Source organism: Aethina tumida, chromosome 2, assembly GCF_024364675.1.
Source record: "Aethina tumida isolate Nest 87 chromosome 2, icAetTumi1.1, whole genome shotgun sequence".
Lineage (NCBI taxonomy): Eukaryota > Metazoa > Arthropoda > Insecta > Coleoptera > Nitidulidae > Aethina > Aethina tumida.
This window is the reverse complement of record NC_065436.1, coordinates 2,380,147-2,402,039: the sequence shown is the minus strand read 5'-3', so window position 1 is coordinate 2,402,039 and position 21,893 is coordinate 2,380,147. Positions and strand designations below refer to the sequence as shown.

The 21,893-nt window shown below is 31.5% G+C and overlaps 3 protein-coding genes across 6 annotated transcripts in view; 1 reads left to right on the top strand and 2 right to left on the bottom strand.

The window, feature by feature from the left end:
* LOC109600552 (protein BTG2) overlaps window positions 1–14,662 on the top strand; it is a 60,583-nt gene extending 45,921 nt beyond the window's left edge. For 2 of the 4 annotated variants that reach the window (XM_020016712.2, XM_049963209.1), the window contains exons 4-5: window positions 8,662–8,920; window positions 12,033–14,662. In XM_020016712.2, the coding sequence (XP_019872271.1) occupies window positions 8,662–8,920; window positions 12,033–12,158 (385 nt within the window). In that variant the 3' untranslated portion in view covers window positions 12,159–14,662. Of the gene's footprint in view, window positions 1–8,661; window positions 8,921–9,604; window positions 9,690–12,032 lie in introns of those variants that run through there. The other 2 variants (XM_020016713.2, XM_020016714.2) reach the window with 2 other exon arrangements.
* Window positions 14,663–15,645: 983 nt separating this feature from the next.
* LOC109600546 (uncharacterized) lies at window positions 15,646–18,044 on the bottom strand. Its single transcript, XM_020016706.2, has one exon. It carries the CDS (start codon window positions 17,903–17,905, stop codon window positions 16,304–16,306), a length of 1,602 nt encoding a protein of 533 aa, XP_019872265.2. The 5' UTR covers window positions 17,906–18,044; the 3' UTR covers window positions 15,646–16,303.
* Window positions 18,045–18,200: 156 nt separating this feature from the next.
* On the bottom strand, window positions 18,201–21,796 carry LOC109600543 (uncharacterized). Its single transcript, XM_049962959.1, has 2 exons — window positions 20,379–21,796; window positions 18,201–19,329 (listed from the first exon to the last, which is right to left on the bottom strand). Exons 1-2 carry the CDS (start codon window positions 21,727–21,729, stop codon window positions 19,220–19,222), a joined length of 1,461 nt encoding a protein of 486 aa, XP_049818916.1. The 5' UTR covers window positions 21,730–21,796; the 3' UTR covers window positions 18,201–19,219.
* Window positions 21,797–21,893: the final 97 nt, after the last annotated feature.

Below are 21,893 nucleotides of genomic sequence, written 5' to 3'. Positions count from 1 at the left end.
GTTTACGTGAAACTAAAGTAAGGAATTCAAATTACTTGAAAGTTTTCTGCTGTTTATTCAGTGAGAATTCTTCATTAACACAAAAATTCAATAGATATTTATGAAAATATAAGTACTGAATTTTTTGGCAAAAGAAAATATTTACAAGAATGAAGTTTACATAAAACTAAAGCATGAAATGTAAATAACTTGGAAGTATTCAACTGTTTATTCAGTAAGAATTATTCTTTAATATAAAAATTAAACAGATATTTATGAAAATATAAGTTCAAGAATGTTTTGGTAAAAGGAAATATTCACAAAAATGAAGTTTACGTAAAACTAAAGCCTGGAATTTAAGTTACTTGGAAGTATTTTACTGTTTATTCACTAAGAATCCTTCATTAACACAAAAATTAAATAGATATTTATGAAAATATATGTTAATCAATGTATTGGTAAAAGGAATTATTCACAAAAATGAAGTTTACGTGAAACTAAAGCATGGAATTCAAATTACTTGGAAGTTATTGAGTAAGAATTCTTCATTAACACAAAAATTCAATAGATATTTATGAAAATATAAGTTATTGAATATTTTGGCGAAAGAAAATATTCACAAGAATGAAGTTTACGTAAAACTAAAGCATGAAATGTAAATAACTTGGAAGTATTCTGCTGTTTATTCAATAAGAATTCTTCTTTAACATAAAAATTAAACCGATATTTATGAAAATATAAGTTCAAGACTGTTTTGGAAAAAGGAAATATTGACAAAAATGAAGTTTACGTAAAACTAAAGCATGGAATTTAAGTTACTTGGAGGTATTCTACTGTTTATTAACTAAGAATTCTTCATTAACACAAAAATTAAATAGATATTTATGAAAATATATGTTAATCAATGAATTGATAAAAGGAATTATTCACAAAAATGAAGTTTACACAAAACCACATTGTTTTTTCACTTATAAAAACACTCATCAGCTTAGACTTGCAAATTTCAAGTGGTTTTTTCAATTAATGTTATAGTAAATTGGCGAAACCACGACCAATCCCCACGATATATTACTAATTGTCCGAAGAAAGTCTCCTTGGAACGTCAAAATTACGGACAAACGATTAAATAAATTGCCACTTATGAAATGTTGACACTTTCACATGTCCACCTGAATTGTTAATCATATTTAACTCCCTTTTGTTTATGGAAATGCGTCACCGTGGTGGTACGCGTTTTATCGAACTTTTAAATATATAAATGAGTTGCGTGATTTCTCACGATGCGTCACCGCATCGTGTCTTGGAAATAAATAAAGAAACATAAAAAAAACTATCCGTTGGTAGCATGACGTAAAGCGTCGACGTCATAGGAGGAGTTAAAAAGGCGAATTTTTGTTGATTAGTTGATTTTGGCTACTTTCAAACTTCCAAACAAAAATAACCAACTAAAAATTAAAATAAATTTGTCTCTGTAATTTTGAAAAAAATGACATTTTTATATTTTATTGTATGTTAAAATATGATAGATTGTCACATATAACTGTCATTCTATCATTTATGATAAACAATTAATGATTTATAGAGCACAGATCAGGAGACGTTTTTTCCTAATTAATTTTTAATGTATTTATTTAAATTATTTATCAAAATTATTAAATCTTAATAAGTTATCAAAGATATTATTGATAATTTTGCCATAAAATTAAAACAGTCAGATATAAAATACATAAATATATATTTTATTATTATATTTTCATAAATATCTATTAAATTGTTACGTTAAAGGAGAATTCTTTATGAAAAACTGTAGAATACTTTCAAGTAATTTAAATATCAGGGTTTGTTTTTACGTAAACTTCATTCTTGTGGATATTAACCTCCACTAAAATATTGATTAACTTATATTTTCATAAATTTCTATTAAATTTTTAAATTAATGGGGAATTCTTGCTTAAAAAACAGCAGAATACTTCCAAATAATTTAAATATCAGGCTTTAGTTTTACGTAAACTTCATTCTTATTGATATTAACCTTTACTAATATATTGATTAACTTATATTTTCATAAATATCTATTAAATTTTTATATTAATGGAGAATTCTTGCTTAAAAAACAGCAGAATACGTCCAAATAATTTAAATATCAGGCTTTAGTTTTACGTAAACATCATTCTTTTAGATATTAACTTTTACTCTAATATTGATTAACTTATATTTTCATAAATATCTATTAAATTTTTATATTAATGGGGAATTCTTGCTTAAAAAACAGCAGAATACGTCCAAATAATTTAAATATCAGACTTTAGTTTTACGTAAACTTCATTCTTATAGATATTAACCTTTACTCTAATATTGATTAACTTATATTTTCATAAATATCTATTAAATTGTTACGTTAAAGGAGAATTCTTTATGAAAAACTGTAGAATACTTTCAAAGTAATTTACATATCAGGCTTTGTTTTTACGTAAACTTCATTCTTGTGGATATTAACCTCCACTAAAATATTGATTAACTTATATTTTCATAAATATTTATTAAATTTTTATATTAATGGGGAATTCTTGCTTAAAAAACAGCAGAATACTTCCAAATAATTTAAATATCAGGCTTTAGTTTTACGTAAACTTTATTCTTATAGATATTAACCTTTACTAATATATTGATTAACTTATATTTTGTTACGAGTAATTTACCTGATATGACTTTGGTTTATTAGATATTTTATAGAAAAAGCTTCAACTAAATAATTTAGGGTAAATATTTACGAATATTTCATATCTTATTCAATTTTCCTGTTTTCTTATCAGTTTTTTATTCATATTTTAATAAAAATACAGCCAAAATCAACAAACTATGGCTACTTTCTGTTTGAAACCTTGATGGCCATAAGCTCAATGCATTTCCCCTCCGACCATGACGATTAAATCGGAAAAAAGAACCTTTAAGACAATTGCATAATTTTTGTCCAACCAGAAAAACTTTGCATTGAACAGTCTTCCTGTTTCCGGTTCGCATAAATCCAGCAGAACATAAATAAATAAATGTACTAAACATGCAAATCACCAGTTTTCGCAAGTTGAATGATTCATGCGATATAAAATGTTTGCGAAACGATTATCGCACCGATTCAGTTGTTGTAAAAATGTTCTCGAATTTAACAGGACTTTTGATCAGTTGTGTGTTGTGGACAGGTTCCACATAAAATTGTTGCGCAGTATGGAAAAACACGTTTCAAAATTATTAACCTGATTGGTGTATTGATTGCTCTGTTGATCGACGTAAACAAATGCGTGTTAATTGAAATGAAATGTTAAAAGGTGTGTTGCTTTGCTAAAACGCACTTTAAACATGGCTGGAATGGCCGGGAACTAACATAACAAGTACATCGTAGTTTTTTCTATAATAGTCTGCGTAGAAAGGTTTGACATTTGTTATTCGACTTTTGCTCTTTAAACTGTGTTTTGTATCTATTCTTTTACTTGACTTAAAAATATACACAGTAGAACAGAAAATAAAACACTTACTTGGATGGAATTATTCACGTAAATATGTTTACGTCAAGTTAAAAGTATGAATTTTATATTTCCTGTAAATCCTTTACTGATTTTTCAATAATATTTCTTCAGTAGTATTACAAAGGAACACATATTTATAAAAATATAAATTATTCAATTTTCTGTTAAATGGAATTATTCACGTAAATGAAGTTTACCAAAAGATAAAAGTCTTAATTTTATATTTCCTGTAAATTCTTTACTGATTTATCAATCATATTTCTTCATTAGTATTACAAAGAAATCAATATTTAGAAAGATATAAATTAATCAATTTTCTGTTAAATGGAATTATTCACGTAAATGAAGTTTACGTAAAGATAAAAGTATGAATTTTATATTTCCTGTAAATCCTTTACTGATTTTTCAATAATATTTCTTCAGTAGTATTACAAAGGAACATATATTTATAAAAATATAAATTACTCAATTTTCTGTTAAATGGAATTATTCACGTAAATGAAGTTTACCAAAAGATAAAAGTCTGAATTTTATATTTCCTGTAAATCCTTTACTGATTTTTCAATCATATTTCTTCATTATTATTACAAAGAAATCAATATTTAGAAAGATATAAATTAATCAATTTTCTGTTAAATGGAATTATTCACGTAAATGAAGTTTACCAAAAGATAAAAGTCTGAATTTTATATTTCCTGTAAATCCTTTACTGATTTTCCAATAATATTTCTTCAGTAGTATTACAAAGGCATACATATTTATAAAAATATAAATTACTCAGTTTTCTGTTAAATGGAATTATTCACGTAAATGAAGTTTACCAAAAGATAAAAGTCTGAATTTTATATTTCCTGTAAATCCTTTACTGATTTTCCAATAATATTTCTTCAGTAGTATTACAAAGGCATACATATTTATAAAAATATAAATTACTCAGTTTTCTATTAAATGGAATTATTCACGTAAATGAAGTTTACCAAAAGATAAAAGTCTGAATTTTATATTTCCTGTAAATCCTTTATTGATTTTTCAATCATATTTCTTCATTAGTATTACAAAGAAATCAATATTTAGAAAGATATAAATTAATCAATTTTTTGTTAAATGGAATTATTCACGAAAATGAAGTTTACGTAAAGTTAAAAGTATGAATTTTATATTTCCTGTAAATCCTTTACTGATTTTTCAATAATATTTCTTCAGTAGTATTACAAAGGAACATATATTTATAAAAATATAAATTATGAAAAATGAAATTATGAATTATTCACGTAAAAATATGTTTACGTCAAAATAAAAGTAATCTGTTAACTGAAATTATTCACATAAACGAAGTTTACGTAAAAATAAAATTATAAATTTAATAATTTAATTTCCTGTAAGTCATTTATTGATGAAATGATTAAAAGACAAACAAGTTTCATACTTAGTTTTACGTAAACTTCATTTACGTGAATAATTTCTTTGTCCAGAATAATAATATCTATTTAAATTAAAACTTTGGAAACATTTCCTTCTGAAACTGCAGCAAAAATATTAAAATTCTATCCGTCCACTATTTTTAAATAAAATTTTAAAGCCTCCGGCCTAAAAATAGCAACGACCATAAATCAAAAACGTAACGCTTTCATTACAAACAACAAATCGAATCGAGACCCAACGAAATCGCAGTTTAAAACGCAATTCGCCGAAACAAATCCATCTGATCGAAGAACGTGATGATAACAATGGTAATTAATCCGATGCGGATTGTTTTATAGCCAAACAAATCTAATTGGAGTGCCACTTTCGACGAACCAACGATTAATAAACTTTATTCGTCAACACTACGCCGAAATGTTGTTTATAAATATTACAATGGTGGTTATTAATTAAGGCAGACTCACACACCGTCTCAGCCTTGACCGTTGAGGTAAACACCGGGCTGGCTGGTCCAAAGTGCCGCATTCGGGTATGGTGTGCTCTTTGCCCACATTGCCTCGAAATGTGGTTGTAAAATTGACGCGCAATAAACGCCAAACGAAAACACCAAGTCAGTGACTTGACTGGTATTTTTGTTTTGTTCCATTCGATACGTCACTATCAAAATAATGAAGCGTTGATAAGGTGATGATTTTTACAGGCGATTTACGTTATCTGTGGTCGGTGACGTTGACTCAGGACTGGGTCAAATTTCTTTCAATTTTTGATGTTCAGTTAGTATCAGTGGTCAATTTAGTCTGCTCAAAGCTGAAGCTGAGAGTTCATCATATCTCAATATTTGGCAGTAATGGGGATGAAAAGAAATGGTCTTAAGAGACCATTTTACTGTGCCACTGTGTATATTTTTAACCAGATAAAAACACTGTTTAAAGAGCAAAAATAGAACTGCAAACTAAAGATATTATTATTCTGGTCACAGAAAATATTCACGTAAATGAAGTTTACGTAAAACTAAAAGAATGAAATTTAAATTATTTATTAATCTTTTAATCATTTCATCAATAAATTTATACTTTTATCTTTACGTAAACTTCATTTACGTGAATAATTCCATTTAACAGAAAATTGAGTAATTTATATTTTTCTAAATATCGATTTCTTTATAATACTAATGTAGAAATATGATTAAAAAATCAGTAAAGGATTTACAGGAAATATAAAATTCAGACTTTTATCTTTTGGTAAACTTCATTTACGTGAATAATTCCATTTAACAGAAAATTGATTAATTTATATCTTTCTAAATATTGATTTCTTTGTAATAATAATGAAGAAATATGATTGAAAAATCAGTAAAGGATTTACAGGAAATATAAAATTCAGACTTTTATCTTTTGGTAAACTTCATTTACGTGAATAATTCCATTTAACAGAAAATTGAGTAATTTATATTTTTATAAATATGTGTTCCTTTGTAATACTACTGAAGAAATATTATTGAAAAATCAGTAAAGGATTTACAGGAAATATAAAATTCATACTTTTAACTTTACGTAAACTTCATTTTCGTAAATAATTCCATTTAACAGAAAATTGATTAATTTATATCTTTCTAAATATTGATTTCTTTGTAATACTAATGAAGAAATATTGAAAAATCAGTAAAGGATTTACAGGAAATATAAAATTCAGACTTTTATCTTTAGGTAAACTTTATTTACGTGAATAATTCCATTTAACAGAATATTGAGTATTTTATATTTATATAAATATCTGTTCCTTTGTAATATTACTGAAGAAATATTATAGAAAAGTCAGTAAAAGATTTACAGGAAATATAAAATGCATACTTCTAACTTTACGTAAACTTCATTTTCGTGAATAATTCCATTTAACAGAAAATTCTTTCTAAATATTGATTTCTTTATAATACTAGTGAAGAAATATGATTGACAAATCAGTAAAGAAATTTCAGGAAATACAAATTAATATTCAGTTAAAAAAAAATAGTTTTGACTGTCTGTATCTTGATTTACCCTTTTTCTGTTTTCTAATGACAGATTTAAATGAAATAAATTGTCACAAAATGCAGCAGTCACTCCAGTGTTATGTTTTAATTGTATTCTGGACTTTAAACTCCAGTTTACATAAAAATATGAAATTATAATTTCTTACAAACCTTAACAACATTTCCAGTAAAAATTCTTGCCTAACATTAAGACTATAATTAATTTATGCAGTAAAGCAAAATTTTAATAATAATAATATATTTGTTTCACTGCACATTTGTTATGTAAAACAATTGTTTTATATTTTAATGACTGTCCCAATAATCCATCTTCGATTTCGTTGTTTATTTGAACCAATTACGTCCTAATTCCCGAATTAAAAAATGCGCATTACATTTAAATGAATTATTTGAACGAAAACTAGCTAAATGTTTACGGCTTAAACGACTCAAACTAATCGTTATTCAATAAAAGTCGCAGCTATATATGCGTTGACCCCGAGATGTGTGACCTAAGACAATTGTTTACGGCCTTACATGCACACTTTGCCGGGGATTCAATTCAATCATCGAACAACAGACTATTTAAACCGAGTCCCTGGCGCAATAGTTTAAATAATTTAAACGTCGTCGGTTGGGCACGTAATAAATTACATATTAATCCATTTTTTGTTTAATTACATCAAAATTCCAACCCACTTACAATTAAATACCAAATACGTGTGGTTTATTATTATCAAATATGTGATTAAACAAAGCCAATATGTAGAAATAATTATAATGACAGTAATAAAGGCATGTTTTATCGTATTCATCGTATGCAACATACATATTTTAAATATTACCGCACGTCCAGTTATTTATTTGTTGCCCATTCCAATACAATACAAGTTTGAACGTCCGTGAATTTGAAAACATGTTTTTAAATGTGACCGACCAAAACGGTTAATTTGAGCCAGGCCACAACCTGTTTTTGTTTATTTATGGCAAATTTAAACAAATATTGGTCACTCCTGTGTTACCGCTAATGTGTCCCCCCTTCAAAGAGTTTTTCATGATTTTATGTCTATAATGAAATGGGTTTGTTTCATCATGAAAACGACAAATTATAAATTAATCACGTAAGCAAAAACCCAATCACATTGTAATTATAATGAAGGATACATGTAGATTTTTTTTTATAAAGGATATTTTATTACAGGACGTTGCGAAACGGATCGTATCTCGTTTTATAATAAATTCAGAACCTTGCAACTTCGCCTCACGTCGAGTTTAACTTAATTGGGGCACTCCAACTCGAATCCTACATCATATAATTTAGAAAAAACTTTAATTTTTTAACATCCAACACTTTTATTTTTAGTTTTGTGTACGTAACTTTCTCAATATTAAATAAAATCTTAATTTTTTCATAAAATTACTATTTTTTTCAACTTAAATTTGTTAATATTAAATGAAATTAAACTATTTTTGTTTCAAAATATTCATTTTGAGTAGTATGGGATACTTTTATGTCTTTTAATGCCCCCATTGTACCAATATCAAAATGAGATTACGGAATTTTTATGCACGTTGAAAAATATTTACAATGAACAGACCCAATTTTATCTCATCCTCGTCGTTCCATTAATCTGAATCTAAAAATACAAACTGATAAATCCGGCACGGTTTTGTTTAAACAAACTGCGCATTACCCTTTAATTCAACATTTAATAATTTATTTCGTTCCAGACTTGGCGAATCTGAAGGTTCGTACTGTACACTAGCAACGTTCCCGTCGGAGAGCTCGTCGTCGTCGGCGTCGTCGTCGTCGGAAAGCACGAGTTCAACACCGACGCCGTCGCCACCATCTACACCGCTCCAGGACAAACCGAAAAAAGTACAAAAGCACATGCACCAGAGGTACCCCCTGGACTACTACCCAGTCAAGTACAGGAACCACTCTAACATGGCTGTCCCATCTCTGCGGGTGAAGCAATCGCCCCGAGAGGTACATAAAATGTTTTTATCCTTTTGGTCTTTTGTAGTCTTGTGTCCGGACCGTTTCGTACTTACTTACTTACTTACTTAGTGGTTTTGGTTTATTTTAGTTTTTGTCGAGAGAGTTTCAAACCATGTGTTAGTTATGAACTATAAATATTTTATCACATGCATGTCACTTTGCTCTAATAGGTTTTTATTTGCTCGTCCAGTTTTTAAATTTGTTTATATTAATGACGCAATCTTAATAAAACGAGTGTGTGCACAGAAAGTGGGTTAACTACGTTTAGTATTTAGTTTTTATATACAAAACTTAGACTTATTTCTCTGGCAGTGCAGCTGTTAATGAACAACGTCCACAGAAATAAATAAAATACGATGGTTATTTTCAATTGTGCTATAGTTAATGTTCCGAGAATTCCATTAACATACATTAAGACCGTATTATCATACTTGTCGGTTATAAATATGCATTTATGCTTTCTGTGTAAAGAACTCCCCGTTTGTTGTATAAAAAACAACACGTCTTTGTTTATTTTTTTTTTGTTTAATGGTAGCGTAGAGATCGTTATCCTGGAACTGTGTTATAGAAGGACGATCGATTGCATGTTTATACACGATCCGTAGTTGTAAAACGTTGCATGTCTTGTTGTCTTGTAGCGCCGAATTATTTTATTAAATAAATCAAAAACAGTCTGCTTAACAGGCCCACACCGACAGATTGACAGAAACCGTGAATGACACGTTAGCAGTTATGGCCTAGGACTTAAATGAGAAAAGTAATATGATTTTTTATTTTAATTTTTTAATATTGCGAGTTCTTGGCATGACGTACACGTGACCAACAACTCTTGTTTGTTTGTTGCCCCCAATTAACTTTGGATGCATTGTTGTTGGACGTGTTTCCCTGACCTATGGATTTGGAACGAAGCGAACTCGTTAGAACACAAGTATGCTTTTACCGATGCCAATTTACACGAACCTAAACGGTTTTTCATCGAGTTTCCACTGCGATTGGCAAATCCGAAGCGTCAGTGTACGACATGCAAAGAATTGTGACATACAATGGAGGGAAAAGTATGGAATATTCTTAAAAATTGGATTTTTAGTAGTTGAACTTTGTTGAAAACACTTGGAGTGCTCATCAAAAGCCTACAGGAGCAGTGGCAACAATTTCCTCTGGACAGACTGGTAGATTATATGCCTAAAAGACGTCAATCAGTGATAGAAGCCACAAAATATTGAAGTATTTGAGTCATTATTCCATATTCCATACTTTTTCCAGTCCAGTTATTAAACAAGTAAGAACCCATGAGTATAATGATCATTGTGATTAAGGGACCCATCTTGCAGTGAATTAGATTAGGCTACAATTTAGGAAAAACATTAAGTAACATGAGTAACAAGTACAATAAATATTCCATACGTATTTCCACCAGTGTATGTAGTAGTAGGATATCGATGTTATTCTTGCATAATGAGCTTGTTGTCCGTTTGGGCCGAACGGGGGGTCGCCGACCTGTCGCCAAACCAACCGATTTACACGGTTTAAATAATCTTATGCAAGACTAATGTGAATTTGCGATGCAACAGGAACTCTCCCGATTGTTATAAACATGCAGTTGTTCTCGCTACGTCCGAACACAAAAAATGAACGGTACATGTGGCTCGTAAACGGAAGCTTTTTGTCTGCAGCAGCTAATATGAATCTGCGTTTGACAAACTGTCGGTTTTAACATTATATAATTACGTGGTTCAACTATGTGGAACACATGTGGTTATACGGGATTAATGCGCACATGTATTTCGTTTCTGGCTTGCGTCTGGAATTTCCACTGTGTGATCGAAAATACCCGGATCACGTTACCTTACCTGGAAACTGATCAAATATCTATTTACAAACACATGATGAAATTTTGAGGTTAAGTTTAATAATGTATTTGATTAAATTTATGTATTATATCAAGTCAATAAAGATAAAGATGAAGGGGCAAACCGCGTTACTTACTTAGAAATTGATCAAATAACAACTTATTTTATCAAAACATGATCAATTGTTGATACACATTTTGAGGTTATGATTTTGATGTTTGATAAAATTTACTTATTTATTGCCAAATTATTGTTAAATAATTAATAAGGATAAATAACGATTTAAATAAAAAAGAAAGAACAAAAACAAACATCTGTAAGCATTTGAAATTTAAAAAATTAATTTCATAACAGAAGCCATTTTGTTCTAGTGATTTTCTAGGGGAATTCAAATATCAGTTGGTACTGAAAAACATAAATTAACTGAGTTTGTATGGAATTTATACTCTATTCAAACTAGGTACGAAGAAATATAGCCCATTCAGTTAAGCACGTAATCGATTACATGTTTTTTATTGGTCAATCAACGGTTGGTTCGTATTAATAGCAGCTTCATACTCAAATTTTGCCACTGTAGCATTCAAAGGTATAAAGTTTAGTACTCTTTCGATAACAATATATATTTTTAATTATTTATTCAAAATTATGGTAAATAATACCAATTAAAATGTTCATTTTTATGCTAAATTACTGAGTCCAATAGATTATTATTATAATATAAGGTGTTTCCAAAATTTGGGACAATTAGAATACTTTCCATAATTAAAGAAGTCTTAAATACATTTTTTTTTCCTGAAGAAAATACGCCCCCTCAAATTTAAATTTCAATAATTGTTTCTTCCTCTAATTTCTGAAAACTTTGGACCAATCATGTTAAAATTTAGTATAGAGTATCTTAAAATTCAATGTAATGAACTTTGTCCATATTCTGACCACTTTATTACTTATATATGTAATATTTGTTGACAATCATGTGTACTGTGACTAGAGCTTTTAGTAGAAACATATCAGTTATAAGGAATTATCAGTTATCTTGGTAAGAAACCGCAGACGTATATTAATAAATATTTATAGTGTTGGAATCGTTGAAACCGATGTACACATGCGCAGTGCTACACCGCAATTGCTTTGTCTAAGTAGTGCGCATGCGCCCATCATGTTAGATCACACAGTGGAATTTTAAATTGAACTTAAGCCCACAACAATTCGTCAGAGTTTAATACTAACGTTTTTGTTTTTATTTGTTTCAGATGAACTTTAATTTTAATCAAAATCGTCCTTTGTATAGATGTGATGGCCCCCCATATCCACTGACCCCTGCGTTTTACAGGAACATGAATTACAATAGAAATTACAAAAATGTTTTAAGAGTGTAGGTCCCACATCCATATAGGATTAACGGTAGATGGTTATTACTTGTAAAGAAAAAAAAGCAACTTATCTACAGTTTTTTATAATTAAAGTCAAATTTATATTATGAAGCAAATTATTATTTGATTTAAAATACAAGTGACTTTTCTATTTCCTAAAAAGTAGCAATGAGTTTTATTCTGGTTGGTGCTTAAAATTGGTTATTTTGAACATTTATCTTTAGGGTGCCTTGGTGTAAATTAAGTGTAGATGATTTATTATTGAATTTTGAACGATGATTCTCCTTGTGTCGATTAATTAATACATGTCCCGCAACTATAAGCAATTAATGTAGTTAGATATTGTTCAATGTTTGTATATGTTGTAAGTTTAAGTTACATTTTACTGTGATAATTTTCTGTCATGACAAATAATGCCATTAGCAGCAGTGTTGCTACTCCATTTTTTTTTAGTAGGCTCCTGTACCGTGGACTCGGCGCCCGTTCAACCCGGTGACGTGGCTCGTGCTGTGGGTAGCGACGAATCACGCCATCGGGCCAAATATCTCTGATAGTTATTGAACTGCGTGATGTGTATTATAGTGATAGTATTTTTTTATTTAACGCCACCTTAGCCCCTTGAGGGACCTCGTCTCCACCTCACCATCCACGTCATGTCTGTGCTGGTGTGGTGGAGACTTCTAGGGTTGGCTCAAGTCAATTGGGCCGCCGAGTCTAGTAATTTTTAGCTTTAAATTGCACAAACTTCTAAGTCATTGCGGATGTACAATGTGTTGTATGTGTTATGAATTGTGACTGAATTTTTATAATTAATACCAAAAATGTAAGAATCCTTTTTTTCCGGTTGGCGATATCTAATTTAATTGTGTAAATAAGGTGAAATAAATTGTGATTGCTTATAGTTGACGCTTTTATGGTAGTACAAATTACTGAAATCGTCCAAAATATGCATTTTTAAACATTCAGCAGTATTTCTCATCGGATGTCCGCGTTTTTAATCTTGTTGTTTTCTGCCATGTACATTTCCCTCACGTCCCTCTGTAAATATGTTACTACATTATAGATTTAATGTGACAACCCTAGTGTATTTGTCTCCCTCGATTGGAACAACACGGAGAGCTGCAACAGGAACTTAAACTTTGTTGCGACTGTTGCACCTTTCCGTTGTGAGAGCTTGCAACCAAACTGGAATTAACACGTTAAAAGATTGCTGGTTGACTGCCACTTAGCCCCCGCCCCCCACGTGGTTCTAATGATCTATCGTTAATCTCGAAAAAATATTGTGCATGTTTCAATTTAAATGTTTATATAATTACGATTCCTCGTGGAATTTAACTTAGTTTTCATACTATTCCTTTTTATGAATTCATGTGAATTTGCTTTTATTTTTTATGTTTTTTATATTATGCAAATGGTAACTGGTATGGTTTTTTACTACTTTATTTTGATTAGAATGTGTTTGTGCAGACAATAGATCTATAAATAAATATTTGTTTCTCGTCTACCTTTTGATAGATGTTAGAGATAGTCTTTGATGTACCTTGATGAAAAAAAAAACACTACTAAAGGCTGAAAATTTGTCTCAACATTTTCCCGCAAATGTTTGGTTTATTGCAAATGATAAGTCTGTTTCAAACAATCGATGTGGTCCAAAACTTATGACGAATATCGCTACGTCTTGTAAGTTACTATAAGATTTTTTTTACAGTAAGGTTACGGTTATTAAAATCAAGTAAAAATTTATGTATTCAGTACAGAATTGTGGATAGAAATATGTTCCTTCGCAGGAAATTGTCTCTTTAAATGTTAAGTTGTGTTATGTTTATTGATTGGGTACATAAAAAGTAGCAATTGTTTAAAGATCAATGATTTCCTGTTGATTTTTTGTATTTGTATGGAAAACTAATTTAAATAATTAAGTGTAATATATGTGTAATATAATCTTTTGACTGATATTGTACAAAACTAGATTGTGATTAAGGCAACGATGATTTATTGATATGGTAATGTTACTTAACGGGTGATTAGTTGTAAAGAAAACATCCTTGTACTACCCCCTTAATCCCACTACATCAAAATTACAAAACCTATATTCTTTAAAGAGCACGTGATTAAGGGCGCAGTGGTTGACGATGATTTCTAGGATGGATTTATTACAATTCTGTACAATACATAGTTTGTAGGTTTGGTTTTACTAGTTGGTATTGTAATTTTTCTGATATCATAAACAAAACTAACAGGGTTTTATATGACAGGTTCATTTGCATTTTTAAAAATGGGTTTACCAAGAATTATGTACATTTTTATCGAATTGCTGCATCAAGTGCAATTACTTCAAAATATGTGATATCTTTTTCCTGTAAATACAGTTCAAAATTTTATGAAATTAATTTAAGTGATTGTACATAATTCTTCAGAAACCTAAAAACTTTACTGTAGAAATTGTATGTAGAATGTTTCAATGTAATATAATATTTAAAAATATATTAATGTTAAGTATTGCATTTAAATGTTGACTTTTATTTTCTACCTCTTCATAAAATATATGATTCAAAAAATATTCATTTTATTTTTATTTTTACAAAGTTATGTTCATTGGTGAGACAAACCTTTTTAAAAATACATAATTCAAGGAGAAAATTGGGTTAAACCCCTGACTTAATTCGATGCCGGTACTACCTACTGGGTGCCGGTACTACCTACTTGGATGCAGGTACTACCTACTTGAATGCCGGTACTACCTACTTGGATGCCGGTGCTACCTACTTGGATACTGGTACTACCTACTTGGATATCAATTTTGTCTACTTGGATATCAATTTTATTTACTTGGATATCAATTTTGTCTACTTGGATATCAATTTTATTTACTTGGATATCAATTTTGTCTACTTGGATATCAATTTTGTCTACTTGGATATCAATTTTATTTACTTGGATATCAATTTTGTCTACTTGGATATCAATTTTATTTACTTGGATATCAATTTTGTCTACTTGGATATCAATTTTATTTACTTGGATATGAATTTTATTTACTTGGATATCAATTTTGTCTACTTGGATATCAAGTTTACCAACTCTGATGCCGGTACTACCTACTTGGATATCATTTTATCTATTCCGATGCCGGTACTACCTACTTGGATGCCGGTACTACCTACTTGGATATCATTTTAGCTATTCCGATGCCGGTACTACCTACTTGGATGCCGGTACTACCTACTTGGATATTGGTACTACCTACTTGCATCTATTCGAAATATTCTTCAAAGGGATTTTTAATGAAATATTAATTGGCCATGGTCTTAGTCTAGAACTACGGTCAAAGGGGATTCGCCCTGGTTTTTGTAGTCTGTTATTTATTATGAGAAAGGCTCCATTATGTGGGATTTTAGGATATGCATTAGCTTTGAAATTATTATTAAATCAGATAGTTTCAAACATGTATAAAATTTTGTCAAACGCACATCCCAATAAAACTATTACAAAATTGACTAGAATCGTTTATTAGGTACATATATAGATAGACACTTTCCAATGTCTAATTTTGTCATGCTAACAATTAAATTTATCCAAAAATACCAATCAGTGGGCAGGTGTATTTAATCTGAGTGCCAAAGTATTGGATAAACCCATTTCAGACAAATACATAAAAATCAGTGCTTTTGGACCCCAATAAATCTTAAATATCTATGGCAAAGAGTCTTACAAGTTATGAGATTTGATTTTAATAAATAGATTAAGGTACTTTCAAGATCACTAACCTAACTGGCAAACACAAACTCGATAATACACTTCTATAATACAATAAAGAGATTGTTAATAAATATTTCTTAAACACAATAATAATAATGCAGGTAAATGTAATAGAATGTTTGTTCCAGTACATTAACTCACTGAGAAGTGGTCATAAATGGCCATCAAAACTGGTATATACTTAATACTAATCATCACTCTTGTATAAAGTAGCACAATCAAAACCCACAATACTCCAACTACAAGGATTTAAACAATTAAATCAAATTATTTCCAGTGATCCTACTGGTTTTTAAAGTACCCATATTTGTATGTGCTAAGCCTAAGAAAAATGGTCTGATTTAATAACTGTGGGAGCTGATTGTACCAACTCCATTTCCATCACATTCAGCTTAATTAGGTTTGTACATTTTGGGCAGTTCCCCTTCCAGCCTGAAGACCTTGAGATACGACATCAGGTACCACGATTCCTTGCCGCCCTCCGACCTGTTCAAATACGTGCTCGTGTGGCTGATCAGCTCCTGACTGTGGTCTTGGTCCAGGTCAGCAATCAGTAGGGAGTCCTCCTGGTTCTTGTGGTCCGGTTGGCACGTGTAGTCTTCTTTCTCTTCCTTCAGGCATATTTGGGTGATGTCAACCATGCTGGCGTTGATCAGGCGGATATCCGTTGAATTGAAGGTGATCAGCATCACTCTTTCTGTTACTCTATATATTATTGAAGTGTCATTGTTTAATGGCAAGCTCCTCTTGGATTTTTTGAAAGGGTTTTGCATCTTTTTCGAGTCCATCCAGTCCCAAAGCTTCAGGATGAAACCGTTCAAATGGCCCTTTAATGTGGCGACGTTTGATTTAGTTGATTGGAATGTGAATGTCACAGGCTTCATGATGTAGCCTTTGTAGTTCCATGTTTTTAGTTGTTTTTCGGTGTCTGTGTGAAGTGTTACTATTGAATAACATTCAGGACATTTGCCATTGTTATTTACTATGAGTTTTCGGTTGCCCAACACATAAATTTGTTCTTTGTTCTTGCCCAGTTGTTTTGTTGGTTTTATGGTGAATGTGGGGTCTTTATATTTTTGCCTGAAGTTGTCAAGGAGGATTTCATAAAACTTGGCGTCACTAAGACATGAATAATTGACCATATCCTTGTTTAAAGTTACGTCTGTGATGTTGTTGCAGTTTGTTTTAATTTTTATTAGTGCTTGTCCTGTCTTGCCACACACAATTAAAAAGCTTTTGCCCTCATACACAGTGAGAAATTCAGTGACGCCATCGTTATTGAAGTCTGTTAACTTCACAAGACTACTTAAGTCACTTATTGCACCTTTAGACTCACTACTTTGTACGTGCCAGATAACAGTTCCAGACACTGTCTCGATTGCTTTCAAACCTTTGTCGTCGAGTATTAAGCAGTCATTTAGCCCATTACCATCAATGTCAATTATAGAACAGTCCATTGAAATTGGATCTGGCTCTTGATGGAAGTCCCAAGCTACAGCTCCACTAGACCCCAAAAATGAAATGACACCGTTCTTCACAGTAGTTGATAACTTACTGCCTTTATAAAGTATGGCCAGATTTAAGTTCTTCTTAAAGGCACCATGTACCACATTTACTTTACCCTTAAATTCAATATCTTCCTGCTGATACTCCCAATTAGATATCTTAATGGGACAGGTGTTGGAGTCCGAGCACGGCAACACCCAAAGGAATATAATAACTGGCAAAAAGCACAAAAGGATAGAACAAACAAATGCAGCCTTCCTCATCGTGGACATCTTGGGATTGACCCTCTTCACCTTAAGCACCTCATCACTGGCGTTGTGAAAGTTTAAATGACCGTTTTGCCTGTAGGAGTTCCTCGAGAAGTTGTTGCTTAGGCCGCTGTTCCCGTAATTCCCGCACACTGGCTCCATGCTGATCTCCTTCTCAGAGTCGGAGTCGCTCAGATTTTGGGGCAGGGGCGAATACACGCCCTGCAACGAGTTTGCCATTTTGTCTGTAATACACGTAGAATTTTTGGAACGGTCGTAATTTTGTGTGACAAACGTTAAAAATAATCAATACTCCTACATTTTCGTTTCGAACGCTTTATTTCCTTTTTTGGGGTGACAGTTGACAGAAAATGGACGATTGAACTAAAATTGTAAATGTTAAAATATGCTGCGAAACTTGATTATTATTATTTAAAATATTAATAGGGGCATGAAATTTTATAATTAAATAATTTTTATTTACCAGTGAATTAATTAATCGAAGTTTGCGGTAGTTCATATGCCCTCGAGGCAAAGGACAGGACCGTACTATGGAAATTACTCTCGTCTCTTCAGAGATGGACTTAGGAATAAATAATAAAAAAATAATTTAATAATAAAGTCGTAAAAATGTAATAAATTTCATCAAAAAAATTGACAAATTGATTCTACATACAATATTCGTCATCATGATAGTTACTTTTTAAAATGTTAAATGTTTTAGACAAAATTCTTTTATTTATTGTTAAAATAATATTAATTTACTATTGTTGTGTTATATAGTATTGAGGCTTCATAATTCGCCCCTTTTATTATTACCACCAGACATCCACTTCTATCCTTTTAAAGTATACGCCTTACTTCGGGGTACTTATGCCAATAGACCCAAACTATAGTAATTCATTTAAATTCAAATTTCTATAAACAGCTTTACTTTAAAAACCCATAAACAACCAGTTATCATCTAATTAAAGAATCTTTTGACTTTAGGTCTATTAGAATATATTCCCAATTCAAAAAGAATCATTCCTTTTTTTACAGTGATTCATTAAAATTAAACATAAACATAATACAATAAAGATAAATATAAACAAATTACGAATACTTTATAAAGTAAATGGTTAAAACTATATACATGTGGTTTCTAATATATAATAGCTGTCCACACGTCCATTACCAGTTCATAGTGAGCAATACGATACAATTGTTCTAATTTTATTTGAGTTACCAGTCCATTGTTTGCCGATGAAATCGAAGAAGGTTGGTGAATCTGCCCAAAATGATTCGGAGTGGTGATGTTGTGAGTCTCTCAATTTCCCAATCTCCCATTATCCTTTCCAACATGAACAAAATGACTTCAATGATCACGAAGGACACCATTGAACATCAGCAACATCCAATGTACTTCCAAACTTCAACGAGGTAGGAACCAAATTGGCAGAAAGATGTTTCTCCTCTAATGACCATTCAGAATGTGACACTTGGAAAGAGTGGGTTAACCAAACTGTCCAGTTCCAAACTATCCATTTCACAGACGTGAACGTCACACGAGTCTTAAAAAAGATTCTTTATGCCTTTCAGGTGAATTATCCTAACGTTCACTGTGTTGTCTGAGTCTATTAGAATCACCAATGAACTGCTATGAACCACCACCATTTTCAGCCCTATAGAAAACATCAACTAACATTTTATTGTTCATATCTTACAAACAGATTTACTTTACGATAATACATTACTTCATACAACAAATTTATGTTTACTACAATAATAAACTTTAAGGCAAATATGGTAAAATGAAGGCTAAGTACAATTTTTACTATAAAGTATTGTGGTGAGAAAAACTAACCCTTAATATTACAATTGAACAACTCTTACTTTTGGAAAACAATATTCTAATATCACAAGTAAAAACTGAATTAGACATTTATAAAAGTTAACGGAATTCGACGTTGATTTAAATTAGCAAAATGATCTATAATATTTTCTAAAAATTCATTTTCGTTAACCCGAGATTTAATTAAACACTTTTCTAACGAAATTAGGGCCATGTTACTCGACTGTGTATGACTTTTGGTGTCTTTAACATAAGTTTTAACTCGATTTAAAGTCGAATTGCCCTCTTCCGTGGAGCAAGACGTGACAGGTAAAGCAACAATTAGGCAAATTAATTTATACAATTCAGGCAGACACAAATAAAGTTCATTTTCACGAAAGTAATTCAACATTTCTAAAGGTGTGTTACAGTCTCCAATTAAATCATTCCCGTACAAGACAATAAGCTCATTTTTAAGGTAATCTGAATTAAAAAAATTGTACTGCACTATTAACTTTTTAAACAAGTCGTCCGGGAAACTTTTCCTAAACATCAGAAATTTTGACACGTTTAACAAATCAAGGATCTGTAACTTGTCTAAGTCGTTAAACCTTACTTGAATCTGACTAATAACAGTGTCGAAAATTTCGAAGTAGATCTGTTTTAATTTTAATATAGGATTGTCATAACATTTACGACGTTTCGGCTCTTGCTCAATATCTATTAATTTATTGAACATCTGAGTGAAATATTCATCAGTTCTAAATTCTAGAAGTTTATCCAAAAGCCTTTTAATCACGTTCCTAGCCACAATAACGTCCATAAGTGTGTCTTGAAAAACTGTATAAAGGACATCAGCTTGTTGGCATATTAAGGCGAACGTTTCTAAAAGAAACATACTTTGGTTGTCCTCCAAGAAGTTTCGTAAACCCACCGCCCCTCGGATAGAGGCGTCATCGAACTCTTTATTGTTTATTATGTGCTCAAAAACTTGTAACAGTTTATCTTTGTTGTTGTACACCATTAAAACGGCCCCAGAAGAAAAATTCCAAGGAGTAGTACCTCCACAAACTTCATCCAGTACTTGGGTGCGTCTGGTAGATTCGGCAAAGTACAAGGAAAAACCTGCGAGAGAGGCAAAAAATATTCTGACCACTTGATTCGAGGTGCAAGCTTCAGTCAAGACCAGATCAAACTCCTGAGCATAACTATGAGTTAGTATTGCTTGGGGAGCAACTGATTTAATTTTAGCTTGCACACTGTTTAATTCCCCCGATACAGCAGCGCCATCGTACGTCTGGGCAACTAATTTGTTTTGTAAATCTAATTTGCCGAATGTTGCCTGTAAAAACTGGTATAAATGTTCAGCAGTCCAACCCTGGGTAACGTTGTAAAAGCCCATGAAGCGCTCAACTGGTTGTCCCCTGTAAATGTAACGAAGAATAATCGACAACTGATAATCACTGACCTCATTAATTTGATAAGAAAAAAATAGTGACTCCGAAATTTCGCCCTCCACTGTTTCATTCATAGCTGAGGCAATAGAATCAATTAACTCATTCTGGATGGTGTCTAAAGTCCCAGAAAAAAACGACTTGGGGTCGCCGTCCTTTTCTAAAAATTGACGCAAGTTTGAGTCGTACTTGCTGAGCAACGTAACGAGTTGTTTGAAATTCCCGCCACTCAGTGAGTCAGGGTACTCTTGCGTGCAAAGATGCAAAGCGACATCTAGTAAACTTTTAATAATAGCCCGATTTTCTTTAACTCTACCATTAAAATCTTCGATTTCTTTCTCACGTGCCACGTCCATTGTAGCAACATTTTGCTGCTGTTTACGCATAATTAATAGCCTACAATTCGAGTGGATGTGGTCGGTGCTTTTGCTGTGTGAATTTAGGGCGCGGGACAGGTTCTTCAAATCACAATAGCCCCATTTATGCCACACATCTACGCCACTGTTCGAAAATAGGATGCACGGCCAACAGTACAATTTGTTGGTGACTGTACTTCCCGTCAGCCAATCAAATTTGTCGTACCACGACGTATTAAAAGCGCGGTTCTTTTGACCCGTGTTCGTTAAGGACGGCAAATTCGGCACTGGACGGCTCAATTCCTTGACAACGTAGATTTGGTCGTCGTAACTTAGTTGAGAGAACGCACACTTGTTTATCAAAAAATCAACCACGTCCTCGGCGGTTCTTATGTCAATTATGTTAATGAAGTCCTTCGTATCAAAGCTAGGCGACTCCATACTGTAATAACAAAGAAAACACACACAAGCACTAGATATACACACACGCACTCGACGAAGGACTTAATGAAACTGACAGAGGCACGCCTCAGCTCTGCTGAGTCACTCCCCTACCATTAAGATAATGGCGAGACCTTAAGGCGCATGCGCATTTCGATACAAAG

What these genes read in the sequence shown, in the direction of transcription:
- LOC109600543 (XM_049962959.1), bottom strand. Translation starts at nt 21,729, where the DNA reads ATGGAGTCGCCTAGCTTTGATACGAAGGACTTCATTAACATAATTGAC. An exon ending in CTTCTTGGAGGACAACCAAA is followed by an intron (nt 19,330 to 20,378) that starts GTATGTTTCTTT and finishes TGTTTTCTATAG; the next exon opens with GGCTGAAAATGGTGGTGGTT.
- LOC109600546 (XM_020016706.2), bottom strand. Translation starts at nt 17,905, where the DNA reads ATGGCAAACTCGTTGCAGGGCGTGTATTCGCCCCTGCCCCAAAATCTG.